The 24941-nt window shown below is 48.6% G+C and overlaps 1 protein-coding gene across 1 annotated transcript; it reads left to right on the top strand.

Moving 5' to 3' along the window:
* The first annotated feature begins 4426 nt into the window (after positions 1-4426).
* Positions 4427-23426, top strand: SDHC (succinate dehydrogenase complex subunit C). Its single transcript, XM_044990932.1, has 6 exons — positions 4427-4518; positions 9148-9204; positions 10914-11015; positions 12022-12083; positions 17210-17373; positions 20644-23426. Exons 1-6 carry the CDS (start codon positions 4499-4501, stop codon positions 20746-20748), a joined length of 510 nt encoding a protein of 169 aa, XP_044846867.1. The 5' UTR covers positions 4427-4498; the 3' UTR covers positions 20749-23426.
* Positions 23427-24941: the final 1515 nt, after the last annotated feature.

Raw genomic sequence — 24941 nt, 5'->3', positions numbered from 1 at the left:
TCACAGTGGTCCCTTTGGACTTTATAATCTACGAATAAAGGTCCCTGTTGGTCACCCAGAGAGAGACAGTCACTGGGACAGCCAAGTCCAGGCCTAGCAGAGGCTTTGTAGGGGAGGATCAGGTCTTTTATTTGGACTTTAGGCTAGTCAGGTGACCAGAGTAGCATGCTCGTGCGATGTTGCTCTGTTCAGTCTGCTGTGCTTAGTGCAAGAGCTGTGGTGTATTCCTCCAACTACAGCTCCCCTGAGCAGCTTTACAGATCAAATGACAGTCAGTCCAAGCTGCAGCAGAACAAATCACCAGCTGGTGAGCTTTTCAGGGCAGGCAGGCTCATTATTGGATTTGAAGAAGCTCAGCTCTGAGGAAAGCACCCTGAGAAATGGTTTTCTTTGCTCCCATGACCCTGCCAATGCTCGTTGAGCTGAATTCTGTAAGAATTAGTCAGTTGGAACCTTATTTAATTGCACAGAATCCCTGCCTGAAAACGATGGGGTACACGAAGCCCTATTTATTGTGTCACAGCTGGAGAATTCAAGGCTGTGTTTCTAGGTAATGAGTACTATAGTCCTGCGGGCCTCCGGGCTACGCCAGATGAGCAGCTGATTTGTCCCAGTCTGAAAAATGAGGTCGAAACTCCAGGGTGCTCTCTTTCTCTATGCCTCTTTCAAGCAGTTATTTGTAGATCCTGGTTATGACCCTGTGCTGGCAGGGCCTGGGAGCTTTCCCTTAGGGTCTATCTACACTGCAGCTGGGAGGTAAGACTGCAGCATGTCCAGGTGTACCCGAGCTAGCTTTGATCGAGTCAGGTTGTTAAAAGTAGTAATGTAGCCACTGTAGAATATCCAGCATCAAGATCTGGCCACTCAGATACTATCCCCCCATTACCCCACAATCTAGGGCACCCCGCCTACACCCTATTGAGGGCTCAAGGCATGACCCAGTCAATTTAGGCACTTCCACCCTTTCCCTACAGAGAGCTTGGGGTGTAAGGCACCCATCCTTTCTCATGAGACCTGGTCAGTTAAGTACCTGCCCCTACCCATGGGGCTCGGGGCTGTACAGGTCTGCGTGACCTTTTCCTAGTGAAAGAACCATAGACAGCTGTGTTCTAAACATCTATTTATTAGCAACGCACACAGAATACATATACCAAGCAAATCTCTTATGCTCACCGCTCCCAAGGTACAGACAAATTTCACCTGATGGCCAGTCCGGAGCCACTAGTCTGAGGGTTCCTGGCAATGCCTCTGCACATCATGGCCATGCAGAGGGGTTGGAGTTCCCCAGCAGCTTAATGTTGAACTATAGTCCAGAAATGGTTCCCAAAGAGCATTGCTTTCCATTTACATTCTCTAGGTAAAACTAGCTCCCCCCCTTTCACTTCACTAAACCCACCACCCCTAAATAACAAACATTGTAACCAATTACACCCTGGCACCTCTGTGTCCTCCTTCCTGCCCAAGTTTTTTACATTTTATCTTTCATGCCCAAATTGTAACTTAGTTGTGTCCTTTTCTGTTTGTGCAGCTGGTGAGCATAAAACACTGGTCAGAGCTTATTTTACCATTTGTTGAGTCTCTTTCTGTATCCTTCCTAATTTCCCAGTGCCTGGTTGTCCAGTTTATAACCTCGGTGGTTATAAGTCTCGTTAGGACATTCCTGAGGTGGGGGTGCTTTATCAGCAGTAGAACTTTTTTTTTTCTCTCAATTTTAGCATTTCATCCATGGCTGATTTAATGGAGGGCGGGGGAGGGGTTGATCAGGTCTCAGGTCAACATTCCATGACCCAAGGTATGTACTTGGGTGGCTACCCTGTCCTGCTAGGGCTATACTACTATTTTTAGCAAGCTACTCAATCAAAGGTAGCTTGAGTATGCCTCCCTGTGCTGTCCCTATTGCAGTGTAGACATACCCATAGTCTTTTTTTATATTCTGTACAATTAGTCTGTGGAACTCATTGCTACAAGATATTACTGAGGCCAGGTGCTTAGCAGGATTCAGAGAAAGATCAAATATCGATATGGACAACAGGAATATCTGGATTTAATACTAGCCATGATTAAAGAAAGAACAAAAAAGTTTAGAAGAACTATAAACCCTCCTGCTTCAAGGCACACACCAGCCTCTAACTAATGCGGGTCAGGAAGCAACTTATCCAGTAGGCAGGTCATGTCATACTTTCCCACTTCATGTTTCTATGAAACATCTGGCACTGGCTACAATTAGAGGCAGACGAGACAGACCCCTAATCTTACAGTTTCTATGCTCCTTGTCTGCAAATATTTCTTTTAAATACAAACATAATTTTGCCAGGAGCTACTTTAGCTCTTTTGGTAGCAGGAATGGGGAAGGTGTGGGGGGAGAGAAGATTTGTGTGGAGTGCAAAGTATAATAATTTGACTTCTGTGTGACTTTCAACATACCTATATAAATTACTGACCACTGTTGTTATTTCACTTATTGTAGGGCCTATTTTAAATGGCAGGGGGCATTGTATGAGAGGAAGGATACAGTGGGAAACAAGGAGTCAGCATACCTGGGTCTGTACTGAGCTCTGTCCTTCAATTGGATAAGTCACCTTCGCATCTGTGCAATGGAGATATTGTTGATCTGCCTCGTGGGAGGGTTGTGAGAATTCAGTAACGTTTATGAAGCTGTGATGGCAGAGGAGGTGCCAGTTCATGCTAAGGCCCCTAGGTCTCAACTGAACACTGAGGGCTTGTCTACACTGGCAATTTACAGCGCTGCAACTTTCTTGCTCAGGAGTGTGGAAAAAACACCTTCCTGAGTGCAGCAAGTTTCTGTGCTGTAAATCGCCAGTGTAAACCATGCACCAGCGCTGGGATCCTCTCGTGGAAGTGTTTTTTTTTTCTCCCAGAGCTCTGCCGCAACCACACAAGCCACTTTAAAGTGCTGCCACAGCAGTGCTTTAGCATTGCCGGTGTAATAGCTAGAGCCAGTCTGGCTCACCTGTGTGCTGGAACGGTTAAAATAGGTATTAGAGTTATAAAAACATGCTTAGCATTTAGCCTTTATGGAATACTTGTAAATTGCTGCATGCATTAATCTCACTTTATAATACCTGTAGGCCATGTAATAAAGTAAAATTTAAGTGTTTGCTCCATAACTGTAAATCACCTGAGAGGAGAGCAGCATTACCAAGTGCGAAATACTTGTTTTCAACATGAAGTGTTATCTCTTGCCCAACAAAAGAAGGCCCATCAACACTAGGGAAACCACTGCTGAACATAACCACTGCTGAAGACAAAAGGCTTTGTGCATTGCTTCTCCTCTCCCACCCCCATGAAGAAGAGATGTGAATTCAGCTGTCAGGAGGAATTCAGTTGCACAGCTCTAATGCTTGAGTTCACACTTGATACATGGTTGGTGAAATCTAAGGTCTTGTCTACACTGCCACTTTACTGCTCTGAAACTTTCTCATTCAGGGGTGTGGAAACCCCCCGAGCGATGAAAGATTCAGTGCTGTAAAGTGGCAGTGTAGACAATGCACTAGCGCTGGTAGCTACTCCCCTTGTGGGGGTGGTTTTTGTTTTTTTGTTTTTTTTACAGCTTTCTCCCAGTGTTGGTGCCGCAACTACACAGCCAAGTTGAAGTGTTGCTGCGGCAGCGCTTTAACATTGGCAGTGAAGACATGCCCTACGTATAGAACTCACAGCCAATTTGGGGTTTGTGTCCTGCTTCTCAACTGTTAGCCCTGAAGATCGTACTCATGCTCTTGAGCCACTGGAGCACAGCTTGAAAGGAGCATTTTGAGATCTGCAGAGCAGATCAAGATGAGCCAAAGTTACTTAGTCAATTCTTCTTCTTCTATGCCCATAGTTGGTGCTTAGATGGTAAAAGCCCAATAGAAATATCTTTGCTCTCAAAACTAAAAAACTTATTTTGAAACTTTCATAATCTAATTTAATAAAACCTTTCTGTGGAGCCTCCCTCTGGGGCTCGAGCCAGGAGTGTCTGCCAAGTTTGTTACATTAATGTTAAGCATTTAGAGGGCACATTATATCCTCAGAGCACCTGACTATGACATTTCTGCTTCCATTGAAAATAAGCGGTGGGGCTGTAGAACCACCTTCACTGCCGCCAGCCCGCGTGGGATATAGGGCAATAGCGCTACCGCCCCTATCGGGCTGGGGACCGGAGAGCCAGAGCCAGGGGCTGGAGCATGTGCCTACTGATGTTAACAAGAGCAGGATCAAACCCGGTGACTTGCCCGGGGTCACAGAGCGAGTCCCTAACAGAACCCAGGCATCCTGGCTCCCAGCCCCCCACAGCCCAGCTCCAGGGAGATGCACAGCAGTCAACGAAGTGCGCATGCGCGTGGCGGGGTCCCAGCGCTGGGAGGGAATCCCGGCTATGAGGGGCGAGGCGGCCGCTGGGAGAGGAGGCTCCGCCTTTCCCCGCGCCGGGAGCGGAAGTAGGGCCGGCGGACGTATTTTGTACGTCTGAGGTCACTTCCGGACCTCGGAGCGTTTCAAGATGGCGGCTTCTTTGTTGAGGTGATGTCTGGGAGCGGGGGGGAGGGGTAGGCTGGAGATCTGGCGAGTGTGGGGCGCTCGGGTAGCGGGCGGGCCCGGGGGGAGGAAGGGGACGCCCGGCGGGGGAGCGAGTAACGGGGCGGGCTCTGGGGAGCCCGGCGGAGGGGGGGGGAGCACGGAGAGGAAGGGGAGGCCCGGCGGAGGGGGGGGAGCATGGAGAGGAAGGGGAGGCCCGGCGGGACGGGCCGGGGAGAGGAAGGGGAGGCCCGGCGGGGGGCGGGTAGCGGGATGGCCCGGCGGGGTAGGAGGTGGCGGCCGTGCCGTGGAGAGCCCCCGTGGCGGGCGGGCCGGTGACGGCCTGTGCTGTGGCTGCGCTTTTGGACAGGGTGGAAGCGTTGGAGGGCTCGGGGCAGCGCTGGGACCCTGCCCCTGGCTTCTCCCGGTCACCTGCAGCGGTGCTGCTCCTGCCTCCGGGGGCCGCCAGGGGCGCGCAGTTAGGCCAAAGCAACAGCCTCGGTGACCTGCAGTGAAGCCTGACTGGCTCCCGCTGCCGGGGCGAGCCCGTGACAGGCTTTTCTAACTAGCTTTCTGTCTGCATCTCTCAAAACTGCCAAATGCACTCCTAATTTTTTTATCCATGGTACATATATGACCCCAGTTACTGTAACATCTGAGCACTTCACAATCTTTAATGTGTTTATCCTCACAATCTAGGCATGGCTCAATATCTAAATAAATACTTTGCCTCAGTCTTTAATAAGGCTAATGAGGAGCTTAGGGATAATGGTAGGATGACAAATGGGAATGAGGACATGGAGGTAGATATTACCACATCCGAGGTAGAAGCCAAACTCGAACAGCTTAATGGGACAAAATCTGAGGGCCCAGATAATCTTCATCCAAGAATATTAAAGGAACTGGCACATGAAATTGCAAGCCCATTAGCAAGAATTATTAATGAATCAGTAAACTCAGGGGTTGTACCGTGCGACTGGAGAATTGCTAACATAGTTCCTATTTTTAAGAAAAAAAATAATCCGAGTAACTATAGGCCTGTTAGTTTGACATCTGTAGTATGTAAGGTCTTGGAAAAAATTTTGAAGGAGAAAGTAGTTAAGGACATTGAGGTCAATGGTAATTGGGACAAAATACAACATGGTTTTACAAAAGGTAGATCGTGCCAAACCAACCTGATCTCCTTCTTTGAGAAGGTAACAGATTTTCTAGACAAAGGAAACGCAGTGGATCTAATTTACCTCGATTTCAGTAAGGCATTTGACACGATTCCACATGGGGAATTATTAGTGAAATTGGAAAAGATGGGGATCAATATGAAAATTGAAAGGTGGATAAGGAACTGGTTAAAGGGGAGACTACAATGGGTCGTACTGAAAGGTGAACTGTCAGGCTGGAAGGAGGTTACTAGTGGAGTTCCTCAGGGATCAGTTTTGGGGCCAATCTTATTTAACCTTTTTATTACTGACCTTGGCACAAAAAAGCGGGAATGTGCTAATAAAGTTTGCAGATGATACAAAACTGGGAGGTATTGCTAACAGAGAAGGACCGGGATATCTTACAGGAAGATCTGGATGACCTTGTAAACTGGAGTAATAGTAATAGGATGAAATTTAATAGTGAAAAGTGCAAGGTCATACGTTTAGGGATTAATAACAAGAATTTTAGTTATAAATTGGGGACACATCAGTTGGAAGTAACAGAGGAGGAGAAGGACCTCGGAGTATTGGTTGATCACAGGATGACTATGAGCTGCCAATGTGATATGGCCGTTAAAAAAGCTAATGCGGTTTTAGGATGCATCAGGCGAGGTATTTCCAGCTAAGATAAGGAGGTGTTAGTACCATTATATAAGGCACTGTTGAGACCTCATCTGGAATACTGTGTGCAGTTCTGGTCTCCCATGTTTAAGAAGGATGAATTCAAACTGGAGCAGGTTCAGAGATGGGCTACTAGGATGATCTGAGGAATGGAAAACCTGTCTTATGAAAGGAGACTCAAAGAACTTGGCTTGTTTAGCCTAACCAAAAGAAGGTTGAGGGGGGGATATGATGGCTTTTTATAAATATATCAGAGGGATTAATATTAGGGAGAGAGAGGAATTATTTAAGCTTAGTACCAATGTGGACACAAGAACAAATGGATATAAACTGGACACTAGAAAGTTTAGACTTGAAATTAGACGAAGGTTTCTAACCATTAGAGGAGTGAAGTTCTGGAACAGCCTTCCAAGGGGAGTAGTGGGGGCAAAAGACATATCTGGCTTTAAGGCTAAGCTTGATAAGTTTATGGAGGGGATGGTATGATGGGATAGCCTAATTTTGGCAATTAAAGATAAATTGCCAAATTATCAGCAGGTAAGTATGCCCAGTGGTCTGGGATGGGATGTTAGCTGGGATGGGATCTGAGTTACTACAGAGAATTCTTTCCTGGGTGCTGGCTGGTGAGTCTTGCCCACATGCTCAGGGTTTAACTGATCGCCATATTTGGGGTTGGGAAGGAATTTTCCTCCAGGGCAGATTGGCAGAGGCCCTGGGGTTTTTTCGCCTTCCTCTGCAGCACGGGTCACTTGCTGGAGGATTCTCCGCAGCTTGAGGTCTTCAAACCACAATTTGAGGACTTCAATAACTCAGACATAGGTTAGGGGTTTGTTATAGAAGTGGATGGGTGAGATTGTATGGCCTGCATTGTGCAGGAGGTCAGACTAGATGATCATAATGGTCCCTTCTGACCTTAAAGGCTATGAGTCTGTGTGAGGCAGGATAGGGCTATTATCCCCTTTATTCAGGTGGGACGCGAGGCACAGAGACTGTGTGACTTGCCCAAGGTCATACAAGGAGTCTGTGGCAGAGCAGGGAATCCTGAATCCCTGCTTGCTTCCTAGCCTCTGGATCCTCCTTCCTCCCCTCATTGCAGAAATGCCAGATTTGTTTAGCTGTGTTCCTTGTTCAGTTTGCCTCCAGCTTCCAGAAAATTCTTCCACTGACAGAAGTTGGAGAGAGATGAGGGGAGGAATCTGGCCGCGTTGGAAGCCCTCATCCTAAACGTGTTTTGTCATAGTAATTACCATAACTCCATAATGAAAGTCACTGCAGAGAACTGCATTGTGAACCGGCAACCGTAAACTAGATTAACCCAGACAGTGCTTATCTTAATAGGGGGCGGTGAATTGATCTTGGGAGACAGGAGGTTCTGAATTGCTAATGCTGGCTCTGCCAGCTAACTCGCAGTGTGACCGTGGTCAAGTCATTGAACGACTGTGTTCTTTCCCTTCTTTGTTGTTTTGAATTGCAGTAGAGCCTAGGGGCCCCAGGCGTGGACCATGGCCCTGTTGTGCTAGGAGCTGTACAAACAATAAAAAGAAGGTCCCTGCACTAAAGACTAAGTAAATTGTAAAACAAGGCTGATCCTCAGAGTGTGGAGCTGTCAGCCGTGTCATTTTGTGTACGCTGTCATTTTTTTTTGAAAATCTCTTGTCTTCTGCCATCTGTGTAGATGGTGTCCAGGAGTCAGAGCTTCGATTTATGTAAATGTTTATAGCTTAGTTGAGGTCAATGGAGCTATGACGCCCTGTTGAGGGTCTGGTCCTCAGGTGTTTTTACCGCTGTGCCCTCCAGATCTGTTGGGGGATGGTTAAAAATACCAGCACTGTGTTTACAGACTGGTGTTAATGAAACAGTGGGAGATTTCCTGAGATGCTGGAGCAGATGCAGTCTGCATGCATCTGAGGGTTAATTAATGTTTGTCAGTGCGCTGTAGATGAAAGTGCGGAGTGTTATACACTTAATTCTAATCATGTCACCAGGAAATGAAGTGCTGTCTTTTGTGCCTTGTCCTTGACAGTAACTTGGGGGAGAGAGCGGATGCTGTAGATTCCAACCCACATCTGCAAACTCTTGAGCTGTGGCTGGATTGGAGGCCTGGCTCTGCCCCTCTTGCTGGAGAAATGCCCTTGAATGTCAGAGTCACAATTACTGCAATTGATCTGTAGAGAATGGCTCCCACTGCTTTGGGGACCATAAAAACCTTATTTATCTCCCACCTCCAGTGTTGATGTGCCTGAAATACTGTGTGCATTGGGCCATGACATTGACTTGCCTTCTCGCTAACACTCAGAGAATAACGAATGGCAAGGGTGAAACAATATAATGAAAAAGAGCTTTAAAGAGGAAAGCTGGTGATCTCTTTATTTCAGAGGCTCGAAGAGCTGTAGACTGAACCAGCTCTTTTCATAGTGCTTGGCAGGCATGCTTTCTGGGACATTTACCACCCAGTCCTGATAATTGCTTCTCCTGAGAGTGAAGAATGGCCTGCATTAGCCTCGCTGTTAGTGCAGAGTACTGTTTATGCCTGTCTTATTAGCAAGGTATTACAGCTCAGTATGGTAATTACAGGGTATCATGAAGAGAGAACTCTTGGGCAGAGTCTGGAGAGTCTAACTAACAACTAGGCTCAGCGTTACAAGTGGTGTTAAAAATAATTCCTCATCCCCCAGGCTCACTCTTAAAACATCAGGCATTACACTGTGGTCTCCTCTGCTCCTGGTTATAAAAATGCCCCTGTTTTGTGTGCATTTACCCCTTTCAGTGTCTAGCTGACATTCACATAGCTTTTTCCGTCTTCTTTTTTTTGCAGACATGTGGGTCAGCGTTGCCTGTGGACTCGGCTCGGCCCCAGCCTTTCTGTGCGACAGTGAGTTTTTGAGTCTTTATTGAGAGTAAAGGGATTAATTCCTTTCTCCCTAAGGGATCCCTTCTAAGACTTCACTGCCTGTGCATGTTCTACCTGCTTATTAATTCTAACCATTCAGATATCTGGCAGGTGCCATGTGTTGGCAGGGTATTTACTATGTCATTACATGATAAATGTGACTAGTTAAATAACCTGCAGGTGTTTATTTTATCCCAGGATACAATTATTACCTCACAAAAGAAACTCCTGGCTGGAGGCTGGGGTGTGTGTTAGTCCTGGGCCTGGCTGTTATTGAAGGTGTCAATGATGAATATGTACAAACGCAGTTGGATTAGAATAGTGTAACCGGAATAAAAGCAGGCTCACTTTGAGATAGCCTCTTATGAGGTCAGCATTGATCGGGATTTGCATGCCGTACAGGTGCATCAGCGACTATGTTGCATCCATGCGCTTTGCCCGTCACTGCTGTCATTCTGTGTAAGCTGCAGTGCAGTGTACACAGTAACTTTATACCTTACAAAGGTATGAACAACAGAAATCCTCCCAGCTCCCGTGCTCCATGCAAGCTGCACAGCTGGGCTCAGTGGGGGGTGGGGGAAGCTGTTGCTTTTTGTTTTTTTTGGCTAAATCGAGCTGTAAGAGTAATTGCTGAGTTATCTCAGGAACATGAAATTACAAGGTCTTTCTTTGGTACAATGTGCAATTACCGTGGCAGTAAAGAGCAGGTTGCATGGTATCAGCCTTATATAACATGTTATCAGACAGCTAATAGTCCGACTCAGCTGTGGATGGTGCTTTTCAGGTTGGGAGAACTAGGGAAATCAGTATGGAACTGAGCACAGCACTGTCTCACCATCCTAAGTTTTATTATGAAATGCTGAGAGCTGCCCCTGACTGTGTCAAATCCTGTTTTTCAAGAGCTCCATGCTGCATTACTGCAGTTGAGACCAGCAGAGGTGCTTGAGGTGGCAGCTTTTGTTAGGGGCTCTAGTTTGGAACTCTCCCTCCACCCACAAGTCCACCAAGGCCCAGTTTTGTTACCCTACCAAACACGTTGTGAAGCCTATCTTTCTCCTTGTGGTTAAGGTTGTTGAGGAGGGTGGGTTGACGTCGGCAGTCCTTGTTAAAGTTGTAATTTTGAAGTTGTGGGCTTGGTGCCCAGACCACTGGATGGCACCTATAGATGGACTTAATAATTTTAATAAATAAATACTCCTCGATGAGCTGGGAATGGAGGAGATGAATTCATGTCAGAAGCCTGCTTCCCTGGCATCTCCATTCTTACTCATGGCCTCACTGCATCTTCCTTGGGCTTCATGCAGACCTGATGTCGTGTTTATTCTGCCCTTTAGTTCTTTTTCTAGGTGCTGTTTTGCAGGGCAGCTATGAGCTGGCCCCATTTTCAGAACTGTGCCCATGGTTCAGGTAGTTTTCCTGTTTCAGGATAAAACTGCAAGGAGCAAAAAGCTGCTCAGTGGGAGGGGCATTGTGTGTGGTCGGTTTGACTTGTGCTGATGTGGAGATGGATGAGCTGTCTCCCATGGGATGTACAGTTCTGCAAGGTGAAACGCCTCTCTGGTGTTGCCCTGTGGACCTGGAACAGCCCTGCTCAGACAGTGATGTTCTGCGGGCACAGGGTAAATCTGAGTCACTTAATTTTGTTGCTCTTCCTTCTACTCCTCTGACTTCCTACCTCTCCTTTGTTCCAGCGTGGTCCCCATGGGAACAACGGCGAAGGAGGAGATGGCTCAATTTTGGGATAAAAACACCCAGTCGAACCGTCCTATGTCCCCTCATATCACCGTCTACAAGTAAGAACTCCAGAGGCATCTGCATCTCTGTGGGGTTACATCCCAGAGTCTGGCAAAGGACTTAACCCTCTGCATCCTCCCCTTCATGTGGAAAGAACTCTGTATGTTCCCTTTAGTCGTCAGGGAGCACCTGCTTTGTGGTTAAAGCAGAGGAGTGGGAGACCTGGCTTGTATTTCTAGCTCTGTCATAGACATTCTGAGACCCTGAGCGACAGAGTGTTACTTTCCCACCTGTGACAATTTCTTCATCTCTGCAATGGCAATAATTAAACTGACCCATCTCAAGGGGTTGTGAGCCCTAGTTAATGTCTTCAGAGCCCTCTAACGTCCTTGATGGAAGGTGCTAGACTGGGTCAAAGGATTATTTCCCCCAAAAACCTGAGTCCAAAGGGTGTTAGGGTGACCTGAGGCACAGGAAGGGGATCATGTTAGGCCACCAGAGCACACCTCCTCAGTGTCTCTGCATTGGGCTGTTCCCATGATCTGATTCTCTTGTGGTAAATTTCCTGTTGTGTTGGGATTTTTCTCATTTCTGTGTATATGTCTGGGAGCCTGAATCCTGTCCTTCCCCTCTGAATCGGCAGCAGCCTTGCACTCTCCCCCCATCCTCCCTCCCTTTAAGCCCTCCCAGCAAACATGGGCTTTCTCCCTCCCAGGATTCCTGCCAGTGGGGTTTGTCATTCTTGAGCCACCCCTGCAAATTCCCCATCCATTTTCCTTCTGGCTAGATTCCTTGAATAATTCTGAGTGCAGAAATACACAGCCAGCAGCACAGAGCGGTCTGGGAATAGATTGGTCATGCCTCTGCCCCCCTTCTCAACAAGTTTATGTGAGTTCCCAGTTTGTCTGGAAGGCTTCCAGCCTGTCCTTCACCCTCACATTACCTCAGGCTCCTCCTTAGACTATCTCACCTCTAACATGCTTCAGACACCCCAGATGTGCTATTTGCATATCACCCACACTCCATGAGTGGCTCATCTTTCTGACAAGGTCTGTTGTTTTGCAGGTGGTCTCTGCCCATGATGATGTCCATCGGCCACCGTGGCACTGGTGTTGCAATGAGTGCAGGTGTGTGAGTCTCTGCCTCAGGTACCTTCGGGAGTAGACGGGCCTTGGTCAGCATCAGTATAGAGAGCTTCCATTTGCAGTCACTAATCCTGAGACAACTTGACTTTCATTCTGTTGATTACCTCGTCTCCCCTTGTCCTCAAGGCAAGGAGTTGGAGTGTCTCTGCTGTAGTTGCTACAGCTGGGATCTGTAATGGGCTATACTGACTGCACAAATAAATACCCATTGCTCCTAATCTCATTCTTTTCCTTCTGCAAGCTGTGTCTTGCCACATACACTGGTAGAGCCCTGCGTGGATACACAATTTATATCCATAGAGACAAAGTGGATATCTGTGGAGCTGCAGGGCTCTAGTGACAATGAGCGAGACCAGCAGGGCCATGGCCAGAGACTGGGCCAGGAACCGCAGTGGCGAAAGCAGCAGCATGTTGGGCCACTGCTCCCAGGAGCCAGTACCCAGACCGGGCAGCTCCTCTGGTGTGGCTGTACCGCCCCCAACCCTGATCATTGGGGTGGGCACCAGGCTCACTGGCTGCTGTCCCTGGTCCCTAGTGTCTGCATGCTTCTGTCCCGTCCACACAGCAGTGTGTGTCTCCTGTCTGGGAGCATGCGAGCTGCTTGCACACACTAGTGGGACGAGGGATAGCTGCTGGTGAGCAGTGGGCAGGGCTGGGGTGGTACAGTCTCATCCTCAGAGCTGTCCAGGCTGGGTTCCGGCTCCTGCAAGTGGTGGCCCGACATGCTGCTGCTTTCACCGCTGCGGTTCAGGGCCTGGTCACTGGCCCTGCAGCTCCTCGGATATCCACTTTATATCCGCAGATATAAATTGTGTATCCGTGCAGGGCTCTGTGCACTAGTGTCCATACTCCTGTACCTTGTCAGACCCGGTGCCCTGCACGTGTGCCATATGTAAGTGGTACCCTTCCTGGGAAAGTCAAGGAGGCAGCATTTTCTATTGGTTAGAGCCTGGGAGTCAGAAAACCTGCATTCTGGTCTGAAATCTGCCACTCCCTTGCTTGAAATCACACAGCAAGTCACTTACCCTCCCAGGGCCTCATTTTTGTTTGGTGGAGACTGGCTCTCACATGGGGTGCCGTAGTATAAATGCAAAGTGGGGTTCGCTTTTGCTTTGCCGTGGCTTCCCGTTAAAGGGCTGCTGCCCCAAGCAAGAACCCCAGTGTAGGGAAGCCACTCATCAGGTATGAATCGAAAGAGCAAGTTCAGATTGAAATGGGTTTTCTAAGCTTTCTGCAGGTATTTATTATTTGTATTACTGTAGTGCCTAGGAACCTTAGTCATGGATCAAGATCTCATTGGTGTAGGTCTCATACAGACACAGCTGCTGCCTTCCCAATTAGGGCCCCCTACAGAGACACTGATAGTGCACACTGGGTGGGGGAGTAGGTGGCACCAGGATTGGGGCCGCTAAACCATGTCCAAACAGATAATTTGATCTTGTACCATTTAACCAAAACACTAATGTTGAAACTGTAACAGTCTTTCTGACCCTCATTCTCCTAAGGCCCTTCCCTCTTCTCTGGCTGTGTAAAGAATCTGGCTCTTTAAAGTGTTTGTGCTACTGCTCAGCCTGCTGGGAAGAGGTGGAGCTGTGTTTGTAGGGGGAGGGCTGCGAGGGGGTGTCTGAGCAGAAGGAGCTTCACTCTTAGTGTTCTTCCTCCCGGGACCCGAGAGCCAGGCAGCAATACAGGTGGGAACAGGCGCTGAGGCCAAGGCCTATGTTTTCCAAACTGGACCTTCCCTTTAGGTGCCTGATTTCCAACACCTGGAAAGCCGTGAAGATCTGCAACCACAGTTGAAGTCAATGGGAGCTGTGGGTGCTCAGCACCTCTGAGGATTTGGCCCCAGGGTTTGGAAGTTGGGTGCCCAAAGGGAGAGGCCACTTGAAAATGTAGCCATAGGCACTCTTGTACATGTGGGCCCAAGTGACAAGAGCCAGTGCAGAGCTATGGCTGGAGCTCTGCTCTCCTGCGCTCCAGCCGCACAGGGTTTATCTACACAGCCCATGGCAGTGAGTCTCAGAGCTCAGATCGACAGACTCAGGCTTGTGGGGCTTGGGCTACCTTGCTAAAAAGAGCTCTGTAGATTCTGCAGCTCAGACTCTGAAGCCTAGGGAGGGGGGTGGGTTTTAGAGCCTGTGTTGAAAGGTTTTTTTACTGTGATAGCCCAAGTCTATTGACCTGGACTCTGAGACTTGCTGTTGCTCTCTGTGTAGACATACTCTAGCAGTGCTGACTTGCAGGGTATTTTCAGAGCAGGAACACATCTTCTGCATAAGAAGCAGGATACATAATGGCCATACTGGGTCAGACCAAAGGTCCATCTAGCCCAGTATCCTGTCTTCCCCACACTGGCCAATGCCAGGTTCCCCCGAGAGAATGAACAGAACAGGTGATCATCAAGTGATCCACCCCCTGTCGCCTATTCCCAGCTTCTGGAAAACAGAGGCTAGGGACACCCTCCTTGCCCATCCTCCAGGAACTTACCTAGTTCTTTTTTGAACCCTGTTACAACTGTGGATTGTAGGGAAACCCATGGCTAAGAGGTTTGCATGAGCCCCCCAGTTGTGACTCCGTACCACATTTAACTCAGGTCTTTGTGTTGTGCTGCTGTTGGAGCAAAATGATCGGGAAGGAAAGGGAGAGAGTGAGGGGCTGCTAAGAATAACTTCACCAGCCCTCCCTCTCCATCAACTCCTAAAGCTGGACCTGGAATGTGGGGAATGTCTTTGGGGAGAGGTGACCCCCCCCCCCCACTTGCTTTCCACAAGGTGGGTAGAATCTGAAATGAAATGCACAGCAAAGCTTGTGTCTCAGGACCAGAAAACTTCTGTTTCTGCCAGTGGGGGAATTTAACTAAAGATTGGATAAAAATGGCGCTAGAAACCATGGTGCTGTTTCCAGATGGACTCATTAGACAGAGTTGCTTGTTTGAAGGGGGTCTAGTGTAGGTTGGGCCTTAAGGCTTGAACTGACCATGTGCTCCCTGCCTCCCTCTTGGCTTTCACTCAGTTAAACCCCAGAATTGCTAATCTGTGCAGCTAGGCATTATTGTCACAAAGTAGAAAAGCTGAAGGTCCAGCCAGGTGCCAAATGTCAGCAGCATTTGAATTCTGTTACAGAAATGAACTACAATGAGCACAGCAGTGTTTTAACCCAACGTGGGTGCTTGCTGCAGATCACTCTGTTACATCAGCGCAATTTATCTCCTTGCTGGATCTTAGGAGCCCAGCAGGTTTATTCCCTAATGTCCTTTGAGTTAGCCCATGTGCCCTTCTCTGTAATACCATACTAGGAGGAGTGACACCCACTGTGCCAGGCAGAGAGGTGGTTTGTCAACATGGTCCAAGCCTTGTGGTCCTGTTGGTCATTCTCCCCAGCCCAAAGCTACTCATTCCCCAGAAGGCTGGGAAATGCCTGCCCTTCTGTGCAGGGGGCTTGGCCAGCAGCTAGTGTGCTATCGGACCTGCTAGTTCAGGGGTAGGCAACCTATGGCATGCTGATTTTCAGTGGCACTCTCACTGCCCGGGTCCTGGCCACCAGTCTGGCGGGCTCTGTGTTTTAATTTAATTTTAAATGAAGCTTCTTTAACATTTAAAAAACCTTATTTACTTCACATACAACAATAGTTTAGTTCTATATTACAGACTTATAGAAAGAGATCTTCTAAAAATGTTAAAATGTATTACTGGCACGCAAAACCTTAAAATAGAGTGAATAAATGAAGACTCGGCACATCACTTTTGAGGGGTCATTAACCTTTGTGCTAGTTGTTGTTCAAGCTCACAAAGTTGCCATTGCCTGTAAAAGAGGATTTATTACTCACTTACAAAACAAGCCCTTTGTTGACCTCTGCCATGGGAACAGCAAGAGGCCTCCTCCCCAGGCCTTTAGAATCCAAAGGGTAACCCCACACTGGCTGCACTGTCTCACCAGACAGCTGTGCAGCCAACAAAATGGAACAGACCGGGGAGCTCTGCTTTCACTGGCCAGGCCAGCAATTACATGAGCACTTGATTCCTGCACTTTCTCAAGGCAAACACAGAGGCCATTGAAACCACAAGTGGCTGAGCTGGGAAGCAGCTAGTTGGCTTGGAGGCGCTGGCACCGCTGCGGATAGAGCTGCTTAAGCCCGTGTACCAGAGGAGAGCAGTCGGGCTCCACTGACCGGAGGGTTAATCACAGCTTGGCTAGCTCGTCTCTCTTTGATCACTCCCATTCTTTTAGCAGCACCATCTGTAAAAAGCCTCTTGGCCTAGAAATGACAGAGAGGCTGCCACCACTTCTCCAGCTAGCATGCTCACTTATGTCAAGCCGTGTCTTTGTGTGCCAGCCTCTTCACTGATGTCTGCACGTGCCATTGGGCTGCGGGGCTTGGCTCCTGCTAAACTGTTTGGTTAGTGATTGGCGAGTAGATATTTTTTTCCCTACTATTCTGGACTCTAGGGGACTTTCTGGTGGAGCTTCTCTCTTACATTTCAGACATTGAGGGGATCCTCTGAAACTTGCATTCCCAGGTAGTTTGGCTTATGCACTGAGGCCTTGATTCTGCAAAGGCTTGAGTGTGTGTCACTGTACTCTCAGGAATAGTCACTGGGGCTACTCACATGACTCTAGATACTCCCATACTTCAGTGTTGGCTGGACTGGGGCCAACAGTAAGGTACTTAATAGCCTTGTTGACTTCAGGGGGTAACACTGTGGTAACAAAGTGACCTCACACCTTATATTCTGTTGCTATTTGTTTATTTAGCCAAGCTGAGACTGTGACTGGAATTGTTCTTAAAGGCATAAGTGTGTCAGAACAAAAAGTGACCTCTCCTGCACTAATCACCTAAAAGTAACTCTCCTTCCATCTCCTCACTATGACGTGCAGAATTGAAGGCCGCTCCCTGTGGGAGCTGTGCTGTACTGATGCAGAGGAACCAGGAGAATGGGAGAAGAAGTTGGCTCATTTTGTTTGCATTGGCTTTTCAGGCCCCGGGAGTAGGAGCCCCTGGCTCCCAGCTGGGGAGTGCTGATTATCTTGCAGGGCTCTCTCTTTCCTGCTGAATAAGCTGCTGGCTAACATTGGCAGCTGGTTTGACTTGTGGGTTCTTTCTTTTCCAGGAGTCTCTCTCTTTGGCCTGGCTGCCTTGATTCTCCCAGAACAGTTCCCCTATTACCTGGCATTTGTGAAATCGCTGAGCCTGGGGCCTGCTCTGATCTACTCTGCTAAGTTTGCTTTGGCTTTCCCCCTCACCTACCACACCTGGAACGGAATCCGACACCTTGTGAGTAGCCTTGATGGAGCTGCATGTATGTGTCTGTCTAAGGTGCAGGGAGTTGGGTGGGCATCTGGGGTAATACTTTCAGAAGTGCCTAAGTCTCATTTTCCAACGTGACTTGTCACTTTGGCACTTCTGAAAGTGTAACCTCTTGTTTAATATCCCCAGCTTGTAACATCATTGTCCTGTGACAGTGTGAGACCTTCCAAAATGACTGGTTTTCAGTGTTAATATCAGCTCACAATAGCCATGTTATGTTATACATTAATATTATATTACATCTGTCTCTGATCTACTATAGTCCCTTTATAGAAACCAGCCCTTAATATTTGCCCTGGGCTGAAACTTGGGAGACAGTATCTCAGCGTAGGAGAACTTTGCGGATTTAAAAAGACTATTGGCTCCCCAATGTGGGAACAAGATGTGCTGCTTTTGCTGCAGATAACGATGTCTTGTGTTTCTGTAACTTCAAATACATTTAGTTTTACAAAATCAAAATGGCAGAGGCAGCTGGCTGTGTGTGACCTGATCCCTTCTGCTTTAGGGGGAGTGTGGCTCAGGGGTGCTGCCCTTCAAACATGGATTTGTGCTGCACACGTTGGGTGCCCGTTGTGTTTTCGTCTTGGTGGCATAAGTATTGCTTCTCTAATAAAGTATTGATCCCCAGAGTTTGTATCTTGCTTCTGGTATTACCAGATGCTTATGATGAAAGAAACCCATCATGCACCTGGTAGAGCTGTCCCTGTAGGGATCAGTGGCACCCTGAGGAGTGAGGTGAGGGGGCTTTGTAAATCCCTCAGCTGGGGAGACTCGTTGACCCTGGTATGGCTGGCACTGCTGCAAACATTGTTCATTTTGCAGCCCACCAAGAATTCCAGATCAGATCTGCGAACATGAGGCCTGGCCCAGGGCTCCAGCGTTGATCTAGCTGGCTGAGCCCTGTTTGCTCACGGAGTTGCTGTCAAGCAAATAGAAAAAGTCTTAACAGTCCTCTCATTAGGGCCTTGTGAGTCAAATGCGGGTTGAAAGACTGTAACTGCGTATTTACATTAAAAAGGCAATGCAACTGCCTCCAAATCTATGTTAAAATAACCAGCAGTGCTGACAGCTGGCCAGGTGGAGGGCTACATTGCAGAAATGTGGGGCAGGGAACGGTTAATGCTTACATTGTTAGGTGTTTCATTTCCTTGAATAAACTGCAGTGCTGTGGTGGTGGTGGTGGTGGTGATGTGCGTGTGCATGTGCGCCGGTCGCTCCACTACTGGAGAGCTGGTCACTATTGTGCCTAGGCCTAAATTCAGTTAGGTGTCCAAAATCAGACCTATTATCACAGCACTAGCCATGTAAACCAAAGGCACTGCCAGCTTAGGCTGAAATTCCCAGCTCTCTCCACCCTTAACTTAGATGTTTAGTGCACTGGGACATATTCTGATCACCTGATAGCACCTGTATGTGACATGGAGCAGTCCTACATTGGCCAGGGCTAGCAGCAGACTGAATGACCAACTAGGTCCATGTCTGACACCATGGTGATTGACTCAGACCCCATATACAGAGGCATAGTCAGCGAGAAATTCAGACAGTGAGGAAAATGACTCCTGAATGCTGCGTTCCCTGTCTTTGAGGGGACGGGGATGACTGCATGGATGGCCGGGTTAGGTGCAGAGCTGCTTTCTGGTAAGATTCCCTACTGGAGAAGGGGAGGTACCTCCTGTGACTGATTTTGGCTCTCCTGTGGAGCTCCTTGGTGTAATACTGAGTGAGATCAGTAAGTTTCCATGTACAGAGGGAGAGCTGAGGCACAGAGCGGCCATTACATCCAGTGTTATCTGGAGTGTTGACTAACTATCGGTGCCCACTCTGAGACATCTGGGACCTGGTGTCTCCATTAGATTTTTGTTTAGAGCTGAGGTTGCCTCACACCTTTGAAAACCAGGACATTGTCTCAGGTTGCTCACCCAGCACCAGTGGATGCTTAGAAAGTTTAGGCCTAAGTAACTGGCACAAAGTCATACAGGTAGTCAGTGGCAGAACTGGGAACAGACAAGACTGTCTGCCTTGTCTGTTGCTGCCTGCCACCTCAGTGCATTATGGATGGCTAAGGCTAAGTTTTAGTCAGGGGTATTTTAAAGTCACAGACAGGTAGTAAACAAAAATTCACAGTCCGTGACCTGTCCATGACTTTTACTAAAAATACCAGTGACTAAAACTTGGATGGGGAGGGGGCTGCCCGGGGCCCCAGCAGGTGCTGGGGGAGTGCAGGCGGTAGTGCGTGGGCCAGGACACCTGCTGGTGGGGGGCGGGGCTCCCTACCTAGCTCTGCGCCCCCCCCAGCTCAGCTGCTAAGTGGAGGCATGGTCAGGCAGCCTGTGTGCTGCCTCTGCCACCCCTGCAGCTCCCATTGGCGACGGTTTCCAGCCAATGGGAACTGTAAAGCCAGTGCTCTGGGCGGAGGCTGTGTGCAGAGCTGCCTGGCCACATCTCCGCCTAGCAGCTGAGCAAGGGGGATATCGCTGCTTCCAGGGAGCTCCCCAGGTAAGCGCCGCCCAGAGCCTGTCCCGTGCCCCAACCCCCTGCCCTGTCCAACACCCAAACTCTTCCGCTGCTGCGGGAGGGCGGTGGCCCGAGACTGCCCCAGCAGGGGCTGGTGCGACTGGCGCAGGGGCTGCAGAAGTCATGAAGGTCACGGAAAGTCACGGAATCTGTGACCTCTATGACAAACTCCCAGCCTTACTGATAGCCAGTCAGAAACCAGATGGAACCAGCTTCGCTGGGACAGGGTTTGTCGTTTGTGTAATGAACGGGAGTCACTGTAGCTAACTCTACAGGGCATTATCAAAGATTGCTCATTTCTGTTGGGTCACCGAGGCCATTCCCAGGATGATCCCTGGCAGCAACATCTCTAGTGCGCTGTCCAATCTAGGTGTTGGGGCTCTCACTGCCCCTGCGCACAGCCAGCACCCCTCACCCTAGAGACTCCTACAGAACTTGTGATAGGTCCAAGTGTCCCTCCCTCACTTGGGCATTTCTCTGCACTCCCTCCCATTTGCAGTCAGGTCCTCAGAACACAGTACTCCAAGCGGGATCTCAACAGCTCCATAGCCAGAGGGGCTGTTCCCTTCTCTGGCTTGTTCTTTGCCTATTTTCTGTAATGCACTGATGGCCCTGGGCTCTGGAGGTCTGGCGTGCCTGGGGTTCAGTTGCAGACTGTGTGAGTGCCCCAGTGGGATGCCCTGAATCCTTGAGTGTGTCTCTGTCTCTGTTCTCTGTTTCTAGATGTGGGACATAGGAAAAGGATTTAAGATTCCCCAAGTCTACCAGTCTGGAGTCCTGGTCCTGGTCTTGACCCTGCTTTCCTCTGCTGGACTCGCAGCCATGTGAAGGCACCTCCCTCCTGAAGCCCTCCCTTCTCCTACAAGGATTTGATTCATCTGGTGATCTGATCCAGACAGAGCTCAGTATGTGTGTATGGAGGTAGGGCAGGAGGGACTAGAGACTCCTAGATAACTAAATTGTTGGGGAAAGATGGTGTTTTCCCTTCTTTGTAAAACATGTGACTGATCAGAGTTTGCTTATTACTAGCCCTGAGTGATGTGCTGTCTCCAGATATCCTAGCCCAGCGGTTTCCCAGAACACCCTTCCAGAATGCCACGGGCAGGAGTCCCAGGCCAGGATGTTCAAGACTCTAGGTAGCCACAAGCAGCTGGTAACTGACAGCTGATTAGCGGTTGATTCCGATCCACTTAGAGCATGCTCAGAGGAGCTGCCTTCCTTAATTCATTGCTGTTCTTTCAAACTAACTCTGGTTCACTTGCTTTCTGCTCTGCCCTGAAGCTTGAGACAATACTGGCACTGTGTGCCCCCTCACTGGGCCTGAGCGGGGTTGGGGGAGGAGACGCGAGTGCCTCTAGCCTAGCGTCTGTGTGTAGGCTCACGTAAAAGACAACTGTCCCCATTGATGCTGGTGCTGGTTCTAGGGCAAGCAGAGACTGAGCCGCCGACGCCAGCGCCCGTGATGCTAGTAAGGGGAATGAGGAATTTGATGCTGTCGGGTACAATGCCTAACTGCTGGAATCTGGCTTTCTGCTGCAGTCAGCATCCTGTGGGCTTTACAGTGGGGAGAGGGGCAGCCTGTAGCGAGCCCAGTGCTTGGGGGCTGGGTATGTTGAGTTCCAAGTGCTCTGTGCAGCAGCTCACAACTCTTCCAGCCGATCAAGGATAAACACCCGTATGTTTTTGGAGTCTTCAATCAAATCTGTTCTTTTTTTTTTCCCTCTGAAAATCTGTTCTTTGAACCTTTTGGATGAGTGCCGATGCCACTGTCTCCCCCCACTGTGTACTGTCACTCCAGCCCGTGTGTTTGTAACAGACCCACCCTCCCCAGTAAAGCAGGCTTGCTCTTTCACACCGCACGCTGGCAGCTGAGTTCTTGGTACAGATTTTTCAAATGAGCTGCCATTTTGGCTTTTCGATAGACTCTAATGCAACATCCGAAATCTGAACAGAGACACATGGAGAATTTACCCTGAGTGGATGGAGAATGTCGTGTTCTTTTCAGAGAAGCAGTGCAGAGGTGTGTGGTATGACATGGGAGTCGGGGCCCTCTGATCACATGTAATGGAGCCCATAGTGACTGGCTACACCTTGGGTATGCAGTTGAGAAGCCTGACACTGTGGGCCTGCACCCCATGGTCATTTACACTGATGTGAAATGCTCCCGGCTCAGTGTGGTGGCATTTCAGACCCAGTCCGTGCTCGCTTTGTGCTAGTGCCCCAGGTGCAGGCTGCTGGAGAGTCCGCCCAGGGGGCTAGAGATTGCGGCTAAAACCCAATGTGCTCCAGTAGTTGCATTTACACTTGGAGACGTGGTTCTGCTCTAACAAGTGACTGTAAAAATGGCCTCTTCCTATTTAGGGGCTCTGCCTCCTCTATGGAGCAGTTGGAGCTGTTGACTCTACTGTCTGCAGGAGCGGTTTTCCTCCCCCTCTATTGATGCTGTGGAGCCAGCATGGACTGTCCTGAAACATGAATTCCGCTGGCTCCAGAGTGGCTCCAGGGCCAGCAATAGCAGCACAAGGTTTCTCCCACACAGTGCTTCAGCTCTGGGTGCTTTGGTGTCCAATGCCTAGTGAGGGTTTGGCCTCGGAGAGTAACAGTGACGTTATGACTCCCCTGACAGCACTAGGCCCTAGTGTGCACTACCTGCAGATGCATTTACCACTGGGTTGTCATGGGGTTAAGAAGCCTGTGGCTATAACCACTCGAGCCTGTGCTGGTGGCAGAGCAGTGTGGGCGGAGTGCCCTATAACTGTCAGTGAAGGTGCAGACCCAGAGAGGCAGTGGTGCATGGCCATCTCTCCCGGGAGGAGGCAGAGAGATGATTTCCCTTCCCTTCCAAAGTCATGGAGCCAGCAAACAGTGCTGCCTTTTGGTGGCTACCAGTTTTAGTCTTTCACTGGTAATTCCCCCACCCCAAGTGAGCCAGTGAGTAGTGACCAAACAGAAGCATGGACTGATCTGGAGGCCTCAGTGGTAAGGTCAGGGCCTGGTGCAAGTGGTGACCATGGACAGAGGAGTGTCTGCTTAAAGTGCCCTGAAAAGCATTTATGCAAGATGGGGTGTGGGCACCGTGTCTGTGCTGGATCAGAAGGCCTGGCAGGGGCTGAAAGGGTTTTTTGCTTTTAGAAATATTAGCAGCGTCCAGTCTGCTTGTCCTGGTTTTGCTGGGGGATGTCTGTCAGGGGGTCTCAGGATATCTATGAAGGGAGCACTAAAAGCCCTAGTTAAGAGGGAAGAGGTGGAGTTTTTGGCAAAGGCTTCCTTTATCCAAAGGGTTAGTCACTGACATTAGATTAATCAATTCCAAGGCCAGAAAGGACCACTGTGATAATCTTGTCTGACCCCTGGGATAACACAGGAGAGAAACGCCTCAAAATAAGTCGTAGAGCAGAGCTTTTAGAAAAATGTCCAAACTTGAACTAAAAATTGTCGCAAGGGAGAATACCTTGGTAAATTGTTCCAATGGTTAATTACTCTCATAGTAAAAAATTTACACTTTATTTTCAGTCTGAATCTTTCTAGCTTCAACTTCCATCCCCTAGATCGTGTTATATTTTTCTCTGATACACTGAAGAGCTCATTATTAAATATTTGTTCCCCATGTAGATACTTACAGACTTTGATCAAATCACCCCTTAACCATCTTTTTGTTAAACTAAGTAGATTGACCACCTTGAGTCTGTCACTGTAAGGCATGTTTTCTAATCCTTTAATCGTTCTCATGGCTTTCCAAACCCTCCCCAATTTATCAATATCCTCCTTGAATTCTGGACTTCAGAACTGGACACAGGATTCCAGCAGCGGTCGGTCGTATCAGTGCCCAGTACAGAGGTAAAATAACCCTACTTCTACTTGAGATTCCAGTTTATGTATCCAGAGATTGAGCTGATTATCCACCATGATCCTCCAGTCTTTTTCACAGTCAGTGCTTCCCAGGAAAAGAGCCCCCCGTTGTGCATGTATGACTGACATTCATTGTTCTTAGATGTATATGTTTACATTTAGCCATGTTAAAATGCATATTGTTTGCTTCCGCCCGGTTTACCAAGTATCCAGATTGCTGTGTCAGTGACCTGTCATCTTCATTACTTACAAAAATTGGGGGAGTGGTATCATCTGCAAACTTTATCAGTGATGATTTTATGTTTTCTTCAAGGTTATTGAAACAAATGTTAAATAGCATAGGGTGGAGAACCGGTCCCTGCGGGATCCCACTGGAAACATCTGCTTGATGATTCCCAGTTTAGAATTACAAATTGCAAAACACAAAACAGCAAAAGCAAACACAGGAGTGTAACAGTCTGAATAAACCCTTCCCCCCGCCAGGTGTTCAGCTTTCACTTCTGGCTTCTGTGATGATGTGATCCTCACTGTTTCTTCAATCACCACAGAGGTCTCTAAGCCCAGAGAAGACCCGAATCTCCAAATTCAAAAATCAAGCAGGGACAAATATCTTAAAAAAAACCTCCAGCCCTCCCCTCCCCATCAGAAAGTGTGTGTGTGTTGGGGGGGTTACACAGACTTAACCCCACCCCCTTTGTAGATCACTATTCTTCAGCCATCCACTGATGCATTACATGCTGCAGTTGCCAAAACGACTTTCAATTGGAGTTTGATTTCTAATCAGTTGTTATTTGACACATGCCAACTGTTAAGTTTGGACTTTGCCATGCCTAATTACCCTCTCACAAACGCTTCTGGCACCGAGTTGGCTTCAATACAGACAGGGAGATGGGAAGCCATGCTCTGAGTTCTGGGGAATCAGGGCAGCCCAGGACCTTGGTAACTCTGGGGGAGAAGCAGCAGAGGCAGGCACTGGTTTTACAGTTGCAGAAAGCGGGGCAGCCATGTTTCCATCATGCCCTTTCTGGTGTTTTGCCTACAATTTTTCTGTCCATTTGAAACCTTCCTTGTAAAATCTGAACCTAGGCTTGCATCTCATCTTAAGAGAGGGGGGTGGCTGTCACTGGCCAACTGGTTAAGTTCTTGGGGGTTATTCTGGGCTTGCTAGGAGG

This window comes from Mauremys mutica, chromosome 17 (assembly GCF_020497125.1).
Source record: "Mauremys mutica isolate MM-2020 ecotype Southern chromosome 17, ASM2049712v1, whole genome shotgun sequence".
Lineage (NCBI taxonomy): Eukaryota > Metazoa > Chordata > Testudines > Geoemydidae > Mauremys > Mauremys mutica.
The sequence above is the reverse complement of the archived record's forward strand: the minus strand, read 5'-3'. Positions and strand labels throughout refer to the sequence as shown.

Coding starts and splice junctions, on each gene's coding strand:
- SDHC (XM_044990932.1), top strand. CDS start 4,499: ATGGCGGCTTCTTTGTTGAG. Junction 11,016..12,021: donor CCTCATATCACCGTCTACAA/GTAAGAACTCCA, acceptor GTTGTTTTGCAG/GTGGTCTCTGCCCATGATGA. Junction 17,374..20,643: donor GGAACGGAATCCGACACCTT/GTGAGTAGCCTT, acceptor CTCTGTTTCTAG/ATGTGGGACATAGGAAAAGG.